Source organism: Haliotis asinina, chromosome 16 (genome assembly GCF_037392515.1).
Source record: "Haliotis asinina isolate JCU_RB_2024 chromosome 16, JCU_Hal_asi_v2, whole genome shotgun sequence".
Taxonomy (NCBI): domain Eukaryota; kingdom Metazoa; phylum Mollusca; class Gastropoda; order Lepetellida; family Haliotidae; genus Haliotis; species Haliotis asinina.
The window spans coordinates 40,398,190-40,413,280 of NC_090295.1; the positions used below are offsets into that span (position 1 = coordinate 40,398,190).

At 41.1% G+C, this 15,091-nt stretch overlaps 1 protein-coding gene across 1 annotated transcript in view; it reads right to left on the reverse strand.

The window, feature by feature from the left end:
- Window positions 1-882: 882 nt before the first annotated feature.
- The window catches only part of LOC137268180 (pneumococcal serine-rich repeat protein-like), a 35,433-nt gene continuing 21,224 nt past the window's right edge, over window positions 883-15,091 (reverse strand). The window contains exons 2-11 of the mRNA XM_067802713.1: window positions 13,083-13,285; window positions 10,528-10,655; window positions 10,125-10,273; window positions 9,131-9,243; window positions 7,282-7,429; window positions 6,021-6,109; window positions 5,253-5,399; window positions 4,318-4,441; window positions 3,243-3,299; window positions 883-2,094 (exon numbers count right to left, since the gene is read on the reverse strand). Coding sequence (XP_067658814.1) covers window positions 1,199-2,094; window positions 3,243-3,299; window positions 4,318-4,441; window positions 5,253-5,399; window positions 6,021-6,109; window positions 7,282-7,429; window positions 9,131-9,243; window positions 10,125-10,273; window positions 10,528-10,655; window positions 13,083-13,285 — 2,054 coding nt within the window. The 3' untranslated portion in view covers window positions 883-1,198. The remainder of the gene's footprint in view (window positions 2,095-3,242; window positions 3,300-4,317; window positions 4,442-5,252; window positions 5,400-6,020; window positions 6,110-7,281; window positions 7,430-9,130; window positions 9,244-10,124; window positions 10,274-10,527; window positions 10,656-13,082; window positions 13,286-15,091) is intronic.

Genomic DNA, 15,091 nt, shown 5'->3' on the forward strand with positions numbered 1-15,091 from the left:
GTTTAAGTATGTGCGCGCGTCAGTATGTCATTTGAAGTGCACCTTTCTCAATGGTAGGCTCTGAATATCACAGATACGGACTTATTTATCTTACGTCACACATAAATGTTGCTGTCTGACTGGCTGAGCGCTCATCTATTATTTTCAATGTACCCCGCTTACATGAGAGGTACATTTCAATTTACCCCGCTGCCAGAGGCAACTCATTCGGTATTTCGAGGCAGTAATTCTTTATCTCGAATAACATTGAATTACATGTGATATACGGAAAGTACCGATGTTTTGCATATGCAAATTGATGGACGGGGGTGACTGTAAATCTGTTTTTCTTGTCAGCAAAATCTCGAATCACATTGACATAAGTATGATCAGGGAGCCTATATGAGTGTTATAGAGTATCCCTGGTATGATGTATACGTATGACGTATATTATAACGTTTATTGTCAAAGAATTCACTCGTTGATTTATTCATCACACATGTCTGTGTGTTTTCGTTCGGCTTCATATGTATTACGACATTACTAACACGCTCAACTGTTTCAAAGATATCGGTATTGTATAGCTGTCATCGGTAACGTTGTTTGAGTTATCACTGAGTACTTGACGATATATTACTTAATTTCTGACAAACGGAGTACAATTATTGATATCTTAAAATGCTATAATGTTAAAGTATTTCAGGATATCTCTAAAACTGTTACGATATCAATAAACAAATTTCTATCCAACTGTACATGACCAATATAAAAAAATAACAATATCATAAATCTACTAAAGATATCTAGAAATAATTATACACATACACAAATGCATTTAAGATATCCATATGACTTTTCGGTTATATCTTAATTCCTTTCAGATATCAATAATTTATTTCTGACTTTTTCGCATTTATTCAAGACACGAAGAAGTTAAATAATGACATTGATAACACCAGTAATGTCGTGATAAATGTGATTGCTGTTCCATACACTGAACTTCTGTAAACTTCTGACATCATGCTTGTATCGGCTTGGTTTATAAAAAATATATATATACACAATCCCTATCTGTACAGCAAAGGCCTTGAAACTTTCAAAATAGACAGTTCTCACCAATACCACCACCACAACACAACAACAACGTGTATTGTGCTCTCTTGAGTTGCAATAGTCAACGATTTACCACAAATCACAAATCCACATTACAAACACTGATTCACGCCTTGCCAAAGAAGGAGCTGACGTTGGACTTCAGGAGATGCAGGTGTGCCATGATGGAAAGAGCGTCAGCCATTATAAAGGCAACTCCAAGTAAACTCAATAGAATGCAGGCAGCATAACCACCCGCTGAAGCTGACGGCCGTTCATCAGTTGCGCTCTCCTTCTTCCTGATTGTTGAGGACAAGTTCTTGGTGTCCACGTGAAGTTCTTCCGACACCTTCTCGGCTCTCTCGACAGCCGCCTCCAAAGGGGTCTGATTCGGTTTCAGTGGAGGTGGCTTACATCGACATGTGCATGCTTCGTAGATCAAACGACCGTCTTTGCTGTAAAATACCAATGGACCTGGGGTTGTAGGGCTTCCGCTTGTAACGCCTCCGGGACTAGATGTTGTTGTTCCACTTCCAGGACCAACAGTAGCACTGGATGTAGGTCCTACTGTAGCGCCAGGAGTCGCACTTGCAGTTGCACCTGCAGTCGCGCCTGCTGTTGCACCTGCTGTTGCACCTGCAGTTGCACCTGCAGTTGCACCTGCTGTTGCTCCCGTAGGTGCACTCGGTGTCATACTAGCAGTCGCACCTGCCGTCGCACCCATTGTCCCACTGGCCGTATCCCCATCTGTCCCACCAGCTGTGCTTCCACCATCAGGAGTTGCACCAGCTGTTGCGCTCGCTGTTGCTGTGGGGTTGATCGTCGTCTGGACGGCGTTATCACTGCTGGTAGAAGGTATGTCTGGTGCACTTGAAGACATGTCCATCGTGGTAGACATCATGAGGCTAGAGTCTATAGGTGACGAGTCGATGGTTGACATCTCCGCAGATGTAGACATGTCAATACTAGATGACTCTAACATTGAAGACTCAACAGTCGAGGACAAGATGGAGGATGAGCTTTCTGGAAAGAAGAGTTGTAGTGGTACCTATAGAGAGTTGATATTGCTTAACACGTTAGTGTGCATTATTCCAACCATAACACATGTTCCATAGTCTTACATTATTCCAGTAATACTAACCCGTGACCGAGAGGATTAGTAACGATCTACGAGTCTAACCACCCAGTCCCCATCGTAGCCCTCTGACTTGGTCATACAGTGCCATACATGAATATGCATTACATGTGTATACTTCATTCCCCTAATCTCCATCAACGCTTGACCTACATAACCGCTGCCTGACCGCTCGCTGTGTTACATTCTGCACAACTGTGTCTCACTCTCACATTAAGACTTCGGTGAGTCGACATTATGTTTGTGACCAATTACCTTAAATTTGACTCAGTTGTATTGTACATGAACCCTCTCTTGTGAATCTGTATATTTTTGCCTTTGTTTGCTCAATCTAAAGTAATTATTGAAAATATCAGAAGAGTTGCAGTGGTACCTAAAGAGAATTGATACTAGTTAAGACTTCAGTGTGCAATATTCCTACCATAACACATGTTCCATATTCGTACATAGTCCAGTATTCGCAATACTAACCCATGACTGAGAGCATGAGCAACGACAGTATGTGTGACGAAAGCATGAGTAACGATCTACGAGTCTAACCACCCAATCCCTATTGTACTCCTCACTACAGTGCCATATATTAAAAAGGCATTACATGTGTACATGCAGTCCAACTCTTTATTTCCCCAAGATATATCTACTGTTCAAGACAATGACTTTTAGTTTTTGCTCTGAGCAACAGCATTCCGTTTTTATCATCAGCTAAACGCGGGATTTAGAGTTTAGTTTTACGTCGCACTCAGCAATATTCCAGCTACATGTATTGCGGTCTGAAAAGAATCGACTCAGGACCAGACAATCCAATGATCAACAGCATGAGCATCAATCTGTGCGATTGGGAACCGATGGCACAGGGATAGAACAATCATGCTTACACAGGGATAGAAAAAGTCACGATCACATGAGGATAAAACAAATCAGGATCACACTTGGATAACACCAGTCACATCGTTACATCATCACACAGAGAGACAATCAATCATACTGTGACAAAATCACACAATTCAAGGCGAGGGGATATACCACATTTGCCTACCTGGAATGGTCCACGTCCCTCTGATGACGAACATTCCCCCAACACTCACCACGTTACCTGAAAACAGTTATACGAGGCTGAATAAAAAAAAGTGATATGTTTTTCGAGTATCGGCGCGTCCCTTTGATTTTTGCGCCTAACATTTTCTTATTTAACTATATGAGGTATTTATTATAGCGATTGTTGCAAGTCTTTCTTACAGTGGGATGCACGCGGATGGAAGGGAATATATCCAAATGACAAAGCTGGCAATGCAATGTCACCTGGGAAAGAAGCTTTGGTCGTTATTCCAAAGGGGAGACAACTCTAGCATTATCACAAAAGCCATAGCGATAGTGCTATGTAGTCTCAGTTGCCAACATTGAAGACCGGGTGATTTCATCGATACGAAGCGAACACCTGGTATTCCTAAACACAGGTAACAATACACGTGAACTTTGTCGCATAGAAGATAATGACCTTGTTTCGAGAAAATGTCTTCTAGTCTGTTTTAACATAGTCAGGATGCAATCAGTGTAACAATAGCCGAAGTAATAACCATATCGCCCTGGCCAATTTAGTAGTGTATAGCTAATTGTAGTGTTGGAAATTGGTTTCAGTCTCACAGCTGATAATTGTTTCATTACCAGCGAGCAATCATCGTAAAAAATGGTGAGCTTCTGATTTTCCTATTCAGATTGTCTCCTTGAACAAAAACGTCTTGGAGTCTTCAAGAACTGTTCAGTCATGTCTTTGAAGAGCGTTTTCTAAGAATTAAACAGCAGCATCGACAGTAGTAACAGTAATAGTAGTAGTAGAATAAGTAGTAGTAGTAGAAGTACAAGTGATCAACAGCATGAGCATCGATCTGCTCCAATGGAAAACGATGACATGAGACAGCGATCCCGTTAGTCCCCCTCTTACGACAAGCATAGCCGAGCATGGGATGTTGGATGCCTATTCTACCATGGACCTTCACGGGTCATTAGTAGTAGTAGTAGTAGTAGTAGAAGAAGAAGAAGAAGAAGAAGAAGAAGAGGGAGAAGAAGGAGAAGAAGAAGAAGAAGACGTAGTAGATGTAGTAGTCGTAACGTACCAGACGGCCCTAGAATGGAGATGGTGGCGCGGGGGTAGGTGTAGTTGTTGTCCCCAGGCTCCAGTATGACACAGCCACTTTTAATGGCACTGAAGGTCTCTACCTCTCCTTTCCCGTCAAGTACCTGCAACAGACCACCAAACAGAGAAACTAAATACATGTTGCCATATGTTCACATATTCCTTCATCCAAATGTTGTCTCTAAAACTACTCTAAAAATAACTCTAAATCTTCGGATAATAACCAGGCAGCACAACGTGTTTGAGGAGACAATATTTGGAGACATAAAGACTGTTTGGGGATCAGTCGACCTGTGTGGAGGAAGGATTAGGATGGTTCGGCTGGTTGTTTAGCGCTGCATGCAGGAACATTCAGGCTATACGGAGGCGGTCTGTGAAGAGCCTTGACTAGGCGATATAATGATCAACAACGTGAGTATTGACCTACACAGTTGGGGTACGACAACATGTGTCAACAAAGTCAGCGAGAGAATCAATCGATCCTGTTAGTCGCCTGCTGAAGATCAATGCTAACACGGATCTTCACGGGTCTGCGGAGGAAGGAATTGTATAGTTACAGTTTCGGTGTACATGGACTTGATCATGACACATTGTAACCCGGTCGTCGGCAGGACGAGCGAACGCTTTAACCACAAGGCTACCCCACTGTCCCAGTGTTGGATTATAAGGACAGTTGAGTTGTCAACATATCAAAGGTAACAGTATGCAGGTTGGAAGAGGATTTGAGGACTAGGGACCTGTCTTGGGGCAGAACGATTGATTAAGCATGAAAGAGTGGAGAGAGAGAGACACACATTCACATGGGGGGGGGGGGGGAGGAGAGGCAGGGAGCGGAGAGAGAGAGGGGGGAAAGAGAGAGGGGGTGGGTTTGGGTGGGGTGGGGGGTGAAGGCAACTAGACAGTATTTGTACTGACGGCATGGAGTGTCCCAGGTGTGCTGGAACAGGAGCTAGACATCATCAGGTTGTACGTGGGGGGCATCACGTCAAAGTACAAGTTGGTCAGCTGACATTCTTCCTCCTCAAGAACCTGTGCACCGCTCACAAACGCCGTTGTTTCGAACTGCAACATAATGAAGACTACTTGCAACGAATGCATTGACAATATATCATTACTCATTAAAAAGATCCAATGATTTACGTCTGTGTGTGTGGATTTGTACAACCATTGTAAAACAAAGAATACTATGTAGCATCATAAATTTGGTCATTCGAACACAGCAACCTTTACATTTGTTGATTGCCACATTCACTGTTACTTTTGTCTTAAATGTGACTTTCTTATTGCTGAATATTAATCATAATTTTTCCACAAATAAAAAGTGCTGGCATCACTGACAGCATGATCAATCTAAGAAGTTGCTGATAACAGAACTGGAGTCGTTTTCTGACAACGGACTCAACGGACTATTTTCATCTAAACCGGACATCGTTCATGTTGCTGGTGCGTGTTATTTCGATGTGTCAGTGACATTTCTACCTTCTACTTTCCAGAGGCCCTGATTATTGCAGCCTTGACCATAAACATTTTCTACAACATTAAATGAAGGCGTGTTGTATACACACAAGTGCAGAAAGTACATCTTTTATCACGGAATCGTTTATTTATTCCCTAGTTCTAATTACAACATAAGTAAATAACAAATAACATTCAAAACGCATGATGATGGTCTGAAGTTCCCACCGTCTTGAGATTTGTGCTGTTGATGACGACGCTCCCTAACTCGGTAGTGGCGTTTAAGCCCTGGTAAAACTGGACGAAAGATTGAAATCCTGAAACAATGAGACATATCCAGATCAAATATATACTACTACCTTGTGAAAATACTATTTTTGCGATAGTCAGTTTGAAGGAAGTGTAAAAGTATCACGGTTTAGACGACTACTGTCAATATTTTACAGTCCTTCTTTCTAGTACTGATAGCAAAGGCGTCGATCACGTGTAAGATCACTGTCCCTGCAACATGGCGGCAGGCAGACCGCTTTGCGATTATTTCCGTCCAGTTAACGGTCTTTCACAAATTTACAACAAAAAGTATTTAGCTCATTGATAAACCTTGATGGTGCAAATACATCGAGTGAACTGAATTTGCTTTTTAATGTCTATGTGTTGAAGATTAAGCATTTTGTTTCAATCGACATGCAGACTTAACGACAGCTGCCGCCATGTTGGGATGCTGGTAAGGCACGTTACCAGCGATATCCTAGGTACAGTGAAGATGTTCTGAGCATGGTTGATACACTAGCGACACCTGTCGCCATGTTGGGATGCTGGTGAGGTACGTTACCAGCGGTATCCTAGGTACAGTGAAGATGTTCTGAGCATGGTTGATACACTAGCGACACCTGTCGCCATGTTGGGATGCTGGTAAGGCACGTTACCAGCGGCATCCTAGGTACAGTGAAGATGTTCTGAGCATGGTTGATACACTAGCGACACCTGCCGCCATGTTGGGATGCTGGTAAGGCACGTTACCAGCGGTATTCTAGGTACAGTGAAGATGTTCTGAGCATGGTTGATACACTAGCGACACCTGTCGCTAGATGTCACGTGACTGGTCACGAGATTACTGAGCCCATCACAACAAGCAGTTAGATGATAATTGGAAGACTCATCTCACACTCGCTCCCTTTCGTCAGCCATTGTTATGGGTTTGTTTACTAATACCGCTCACAAAACAAAATATGTACCTCTTGTCGGTGTCGCGTCTGAATCAAACACGAAGGTTGAAATGCGTTCTGTGAATGTAAGTGCAGCCAGCATCCTTTTATCGGTACAGCGCTGTGATTGGTCGTAAAGTTCCCCCCTTATTAAATTAAGAAAAACCTCGTATATACTGGGTCGCAGTTTATGAGAAATGCCGCATCATGCATGGCATACCTTACAGAACCGAATACGTTGTAAAGTGTTTCTAAATAAACGTTTTTCAAACGTGAAGATTTACCTGACGTGGCGTAGACGCTGCTGGCAGCGGTTCCGCCGCAGAGTTGCGCGTTGTCGCCATCACAAAGCGTTGTGCAGTCACCTTCTGTTTTCAATGTGATTCCGCTGGGTGCCCCGCCACTGTCGGCCACGCAGTAGCAAGACGTACCCTGTGGGTGGAGGCAAGGGACTCTCAGTTACACAGCACGTAGCTAATTATCTTATATCACACTTAAATGTCGTTTCCTGATTAGCTGAGCGCTCTTCTGTTATTTTCAATGTTCTCTGCTTACAAGCGAGTAACATTTCTATGTACACCGCTGGCACTGGTAACGATTGGTACTTCGTGGCTGTGATTCTTTGTCTCGAATAACATTGAATTACGTGTAATATACCGAAAGTACCCATGTTTTGCAAATGCAAATCGATGGAAAGGGAATGACTCTAAATCCGTTTTTCTTGTGAGCACAATCTCGCGCTCGTCACTGGGTTTTCTGATCCTGACTCGATAAATGACATACAATATATTTGATAGCAAAGTTCAATAGCAAATTGGTAGCAGTTTTACTATATGGGTCTGAAATATTGGGGGCAAGATACTTTGATGTTACAGAAAAAAAAATCACACCCATTATTTAAAAGTTTTCTTACAGGTTGGCAAATTTGCATTTTGACATTGTTGGTTCGAATCACGGATGGACTTCAACGAAAAGAAATACTAGATTTTGTACTAAATTAAGAAAGTGTAATCCCAAATATAACATATGTTACAGATAAGGGTAATAAAATACTGACTGAAAATACTTCAAATTAATTGTTCTAGACATCCATACAGATGCTATGTAATGGGAAACAATTTAGATGATGCTTGATAGCAGGGCTTGTTTTTTATCTCTGAAATGTGCTATTTTACAAGATTTTACCCACGTTTGGTAAACAAGTATGGGTGATTCTATCATGTTTACAACAAAAGTGCAAACAACAGTTGCAAGATATTGATTGCCAAAACCGGCATAGTTTCATATCATCTTCACACAGTTTAAACAACTTTAGTAGTATTAATCATTGTTGCCACCTGAAAAATATTTAATGTTTGTCCCGAATAGGTCATTGATAACAACCGTATGTAAATTTAGAATACCTCTTCATTATTTTAAAATTAACAACCTACGTAGAAACAAAAAAATGAACATGGATATAAACTCTCTGTTTGCAATGTGATCTTCACTTTATGGAGGACGAGTCCCACGTCCTGTTTCATGACCTGAGACTCAAATCATCTCCCAAGCCTATTCAGTGTTAATTAATATTCAGTGAAACTCTTGTGTAGTATTATATTGAATATTATATTAAATACATATTATGAAGATACCTTACGAACACTTGGCATTTTTCTTAAATGTTTTTTTATTGAGACGTAAATCGAAATAAAAAAATTGCTGTATTGTTCACCACTTGGCATGCGTTCTATCAAATACAATTGTATTCTAGGTTGAACATTGAATAAGTATATATCAAACATCAAATATTGTGTCCAATTCAAGATTTACACTCATTTTATATCCCATTTCTATTCTCAGATGCATTGCATATAAGGCAATATACATCACATCCTTGAGGTACACGCATAAAGATATACAGGTATAAAGGTACACAGAATATCGTGACAGTTTCTAAAGAGGGTATATATGATTAAAGAATTAAGGCTAGCTAAAGTGAATCACTCTTAGTGACCACGTGTAACAGTTAACTTTCTATCCAGTGCTGTTGATCGATATCACAAACTCAGATTCCGTTGAAAGCGGCGTAAAACCAACCATTCCCTTATCGGTAACATATCCACAGTCCCCTGTTTTAGCTGGAATACATACCGCCAGTGCGAAATACGCTGTCGCCGTGCACTGTTCGAAGCATTTCATGATGTTTATATTTGTAAAGGTTTGGGTCGCTGAGCCTGACGGTTTCGTATAGCAGCCAAGGTATCCTGAAATATAGACACAACAACTGGTGAGACGACGTATGAAGACGCATTACAATACGAGATTACAATGTAAACATTTACGTGAAACCCCCTAAATGTACGAGGACTTAGATCCAGAATGGGCCCGAAGACTCGGGTGTACAGGAGAATAGATCAAGACGTGGTCAGGAGGCTCTAGATATGCTGGACATGAGATCAGACTCTCTAGATGTACTGGACATTAGATCAGATTCTCTAGATGTACTGGACATGAGATCAGACTCTTTGGACGAGCGAGACTTGAGATCAGACGCTCTGGGTGTACGGGACATGACATCAGATTCTCTAGATGTACAGGGCATTGGATCAGACACTCTGGGTGTACAGGGCATTGAAGCAGACTCTCTGAGTGTACAGAGCATTGGATCAGACACTCTGGATGTACAGAGCATTGGATCAGACACTCTGGGTGTAGGGGACATTGGATCAGACGCTCTGGGTGTACAGGGCATTGGATCAGATTCTCTGGATGTACAGAGCATTAGATCAGACACTCTTGGTGTACAGGGCATTGGAGCAGACTCTCTGGATGTACAGGGTATTGGATAAGCCTGTCTGCGTCACTGTGTAAGAACATGTGATCAAGAGGTGTCCGCGAGACTGTCTAGCTGTAAAGGACATAACATCAGACTCTCTGGGTGTACGTTAGATTAGATCTACATGTATGGGACATTAGATAAGGAAATGCCATGTTTGACCTGCTGGACACGAATGCCCTTCTCGCTAATCGAGGAACATTCAGAAAGGGCCAGAATAGTCGTCTAGGTCTACGGGACTCGTTGGTCCAAACACCAGACAAAGCTGCATTCATGACGTTTCTCATCAAGTCATATTTTACGGCTTACCTGCATCAGGCATGTCTTGTAAGGTGGAATCACTGGAGATGATAATCTCCACCCCGTTGAACGTGTCACTGAGGTAGTGACGCGGGTTGATGATGGACAACAACGTTGTGGCTGAATCATTATTAGAATCAAGGCGAAACCCGTCATTCCTGGAACAAGAGGTGTCTGTTGTAAACATGGCGGGGTCATCGCGAAGGTAAAAGAGATTAAAGCGTCAAGGTTTATATAATATTCGGTTACCATAGCTCAATTTAACACGAAAATCACGGTCTTGTTGTGTTTTCATGACACATGAGGACGAGCTAGGTTGGACGTGACTTAGACTTGAAGATTGTCATCCTATCCAAGCGAGTCTGAAGAAAGATATTGACGGAAAAGACGAGAGATTAAACATGTCTCCTACACAGTATATTCTCTTGTAGCCACCACTGATCCCGAGAAAGGACATGTTACGTAATTAGTATCTGTGTATGGACAGTCGTCAGTTCGTAACAGCTCCTCGCCGAGGTCGTTGTATACGTGCATAGTCATCTGGAAGCAGAAAAAAATGTTACCAGAAAGGGTTCATTGTTCACGTGACAATGTTGTTTATCTGGACGTTCAGATAGGACAAGATGCCCCAGGGAGAGTTCAGTGTGATGTATAGTATAAGTGAATTCAAACGGAGATACATTATGAAGGGGGGCCCATTGTGAATGTCGAGTCAGCGTGAATTAGTGTCAGGGAACCGTGCATTAGAGGTAGTTCAGTATGCACCGAGAGACTTCATACTTAAGATGAAATATTCAGGGCGTGTACCGCAAGCCTCAGTGAATCCGTCAGGGACATCTAGACCAGATAGCTTCCACCATGTAGTTCTTACTACAGAAGGAATGTCCATTTTCCCAAGTTCATCAAGAGAGACTATCTGGGGATACTTCGTATACCTTGTTAAGCTGATAAGAATGGGTAAAGAAGTGTTGGTTTAGGACGAGTTACGTCACATCGTATTGTCTTATGTCTAGCATGCTCTGAATGCAGATTATCATATTATTAATTATCATTATTCGTTTACTGAGAAGAAATAGGATTATCGAGTGTTAAACTATCGAATCGTGTACGTTAGCTGATATATTGGATTTTTTTTCCATTTTGAATTTTTCTCTAAGAAAGGACATATGGGTGAGGATATGTAAACGTTTGTAAGCTTGTTCCTGGTCGCCCATTAGCTTCAGCTGATAAATACTCTGATGAGGGAGAATACATAGACTCGAAGACTGGCATGTATGTAGGGCGAATGGATTGGTGATGTTATACATTATTTAGGCTGGAGGGAATTTTTAATGAGGCTGTGCCTTCATAAAACAAATGGTTGCAAAACAGAAAACAGTACAGTATAAAGAATTAGTTAGCTGGAGACAAAATGACACGACCTACACTACAGCGACGAGACGTGCTCAGAAACGACAATCTCGCTGCTTCACGTCTATTTCAAACCAATAACAGTCGTGTCAATAACAGGTTAATCAATGAAACAGAAAGGAAAGTATCGATTATACCCGTTCTCGGTTCGAAATCGATATCTCCATGAGACATGTGAAGGTATATTTCGAAAAAGAACACGTTTCGTATCACGCTGACAGGTACCATTCCGCTTCACCTGGTAATCCGTTTGTATTGGGCACGGAGCTGTATGTACTTATCTAATTCATACTAATTCGGTTCATTGACGAACGGATTGGCTGTCTCATTTAGTGTCAGATAAATGGTACCCAGGTTAGAATTTAGGCAGGGATATGTGTGCCAACTTCGACGTTTATTGTCTGGTCTACAGTCGAATATTTACATACCGCCGTCGTATAGCTGGATTAGTGCGTCGTTATTGTCGTTAAACAACAATGAAATAAACAAACTGTTTGTTTGATGGAACACTTTCTTGGATCAATGAATCACGCACTACACGTGTCTTACTCACTAACATCTCAAATATATACATGAGTTTATAGGCGTTTTCCCCCTCCGTCCACCGTTGTACAACGTGTAGGTCCCAGAACAAATGTCATATGACTGAAAAGTGCATCTAGCGTCGTAAAACTGCAATTATTGATTGTTTGCGAATGCTGCATTAACACCACAGGTGTTGTGCTTGTGGATTTATTATCACTGAAATCCACAGCTAAGTCTAAGTTAAATCAACTGCGACGTAATGACGTACAGAACGAACAAACCCGTGAAGGTCCTGGTTAGACATGATCTTCACTAACCCATGATTGCCGTATGAAACGACTAACATGAGACGACTAACATAATCCGGTGGTCAGGCTCGCTGACTTGGTTGACACATGTCATCTTATCCCAATACCGTAGATCGATGTTCATACTGTTGATCTCTCGTTTGTCTGGTCCAGATCCGATATTTACATACCGCCACCATAAAGCTGGAATATTGCTGAGTGCGACGTAAAACTAAACTCACTCACTTAATGAGAGATGATCAGACATGCATATGACAAGTGGGTGTGTGTGGTGATATTGACCGAGGACAAGGCTGGGCGTGTTAGACACAGTTGTCTTGCTAATTATGAATCATACGTATATCTTCAACAGGTCATGTTTGATTTCTATATTTTGTTCTCGTGATTTTGAACCCATGTGATAAACTTGTCACGGCTCAAGACTTGCAACTTCTACAACATTAAATATTATGTAGGTACATGTCTTTGTGAGCTTAAAATACCTCACAGTATTTTATACTTTCCATTTGATTGAAAGGGAAAACATGTACATCTTTACATATATGATTATATAATTATGTATGTTGTAGAATGGAAAGAAATGGAGACAAAAACAAGGCATGGTTGTCCAAATCATATACATGTATATAGAATAATATGTCATTGTCACAAATTACTCTTGTGGCATTTAAAACGGACAATCAGTCTTCATTGTTTAGATCACTGATATAGAAACAAAGATTACCGTGACTTCTTCGTAGAAGCTCAAGTTGAACATCCGTTCGCTGCGGAAGGTGCCTTTAATAGCCAAGTCCTTGACAGGAAGCGCTTCGTCATCCACACAGTCGTTCACTCCTACCAGGGTGCTGATGTCGGCATCCCAAAGTTGGAAGGGATCATACATGCCCCCCGCCGGAACCAACATCAGTATCCCACTCTCCGTCACACCTGGCGAACAAATATACATTATAGGTACAGATGGAGTGAACAGCTTCGAGGGGCAATGCAGGGCTCCAGGCACAGATAACTTCATCCGTCCTCTCAATGGTTGACGCAGATTATTTTCGTTCAGCAGAAACAACAGTCATTAGAGGCTTAACGTGGAGAGATGCCTTATAAACTGACGTCAACAGATATCCCACAATTCATTTGCGTCAAAAACCAATATTCCAAATGTGTAATTACTCATTATGTTTCTGGCAAAGGTTAACACCCCAATTGTTAGTGCTTCCGTTTTTTCCCCCTCTTTTAATGTTTCGAACAAAACGCTCTAATTACAAGCCTGAAGATGCCATGGCTGAAGCATGCATTGCAAAACTACCTTGTTGTTCTGTTATTTCTGTATTTGACAATTTGGTTTATGCTGCTTCCGGTAGTGAATTTGAGGTTGCCTGCTTGAAAGTTTAACTCGTAGTTCAGATTTTGGTAGATTATGTTTTTCTTATGTATATCAAAATATACACACAAAGTTAATGACCCCTTGATCTAATTCACAAGTGAAGGAGCCCCGATCTTAACCCTTTGGAGCATAGCTGGGACGTGATTGGTCGTCGTGTTCAACAAAGGGATCCTTCTGTACAAAACCTGCCCAATCGGAGGCTGTTTTACTCGAAGAATGGTGTAGACCGTACCTTCAAGGGGAATCAGGAGGCTGACAGGAGGTATGAGGAGGAGAGTGCTTGCTGTCATGTGGAGATTACACTAAGTTTTGATTTTAAATGGTGTAAGGCATGCAAAATGACGGATTGAATGTTCGCGTTCATCAATGAATTGTACATTAAACATTAGTCCCCTTATTGATATACAACCTGCGATACGATACATCACGATACTAAAATGTTTGTCTCGACAATATATTGCCAAAGTATCCTGCACTTGGTCTGCGATACGATACATCACGATACTAAAATGTTTGTCACGACAATATATTGCCAAAGTATCCTGCACTTGGTCTGCGATACGATACATCACGATACTAAAATGTTTGTCACGACAATATATTGCCAAAGTATCCTGCACTTAGTCTGCGATACGATAGGAATCCCAATATATATGTGGTAATAAGATACGTATCACGACAGTAAAACCTTTAATTAAAACACCAAGTAAAAACTCCCTATGATCAAAGTAAAACAGATGTTTTAATGAAACAAACTTAATGTCGAAATAACTCACCCTAGGCATTTTTTCAATGCGAGAACGATATACATAACATAATACTGTTACAAACATAAACAATATATCAAAAACATCTTTAATATTTGCATGTTTCTGGATGATGTTACTTCAGTCACATTATAGAGTAAAGTTTGTGCTGGTTTTCAAAGCAGCATATCTTGACAGATATCGCGACCCGGCAATATTTATATGATATGAAACAAGTCTCCACTTCCCACAAGCTAAAGCTCGTGACAAGGCAAATTAGTTGACTCGGGACATAAACTTGATATGAAAGGGGAACGAGTTTTGTATCCTATTTATTATCCACGTCTTAAATAATGAAAATGTCGTTAAAATAAAGCAATCTTTTGCTTTCCTATATACACCCATGTAACGCGGATTAATACATCATATTGGTTATTGGAATGTCAACCGCTTCACTCCAGGAAAACGTAGACGGCGTAGAGGCTATGTATTTCCTAAAATTAATAACAAAATAAACAAATTAAGACAGAATCAAGTCGGAATCAAAATTTAATTCTTTTCAATTGAAGATTTGGCATGGCAGTGGCAGTACAACACACGATTGTGTGG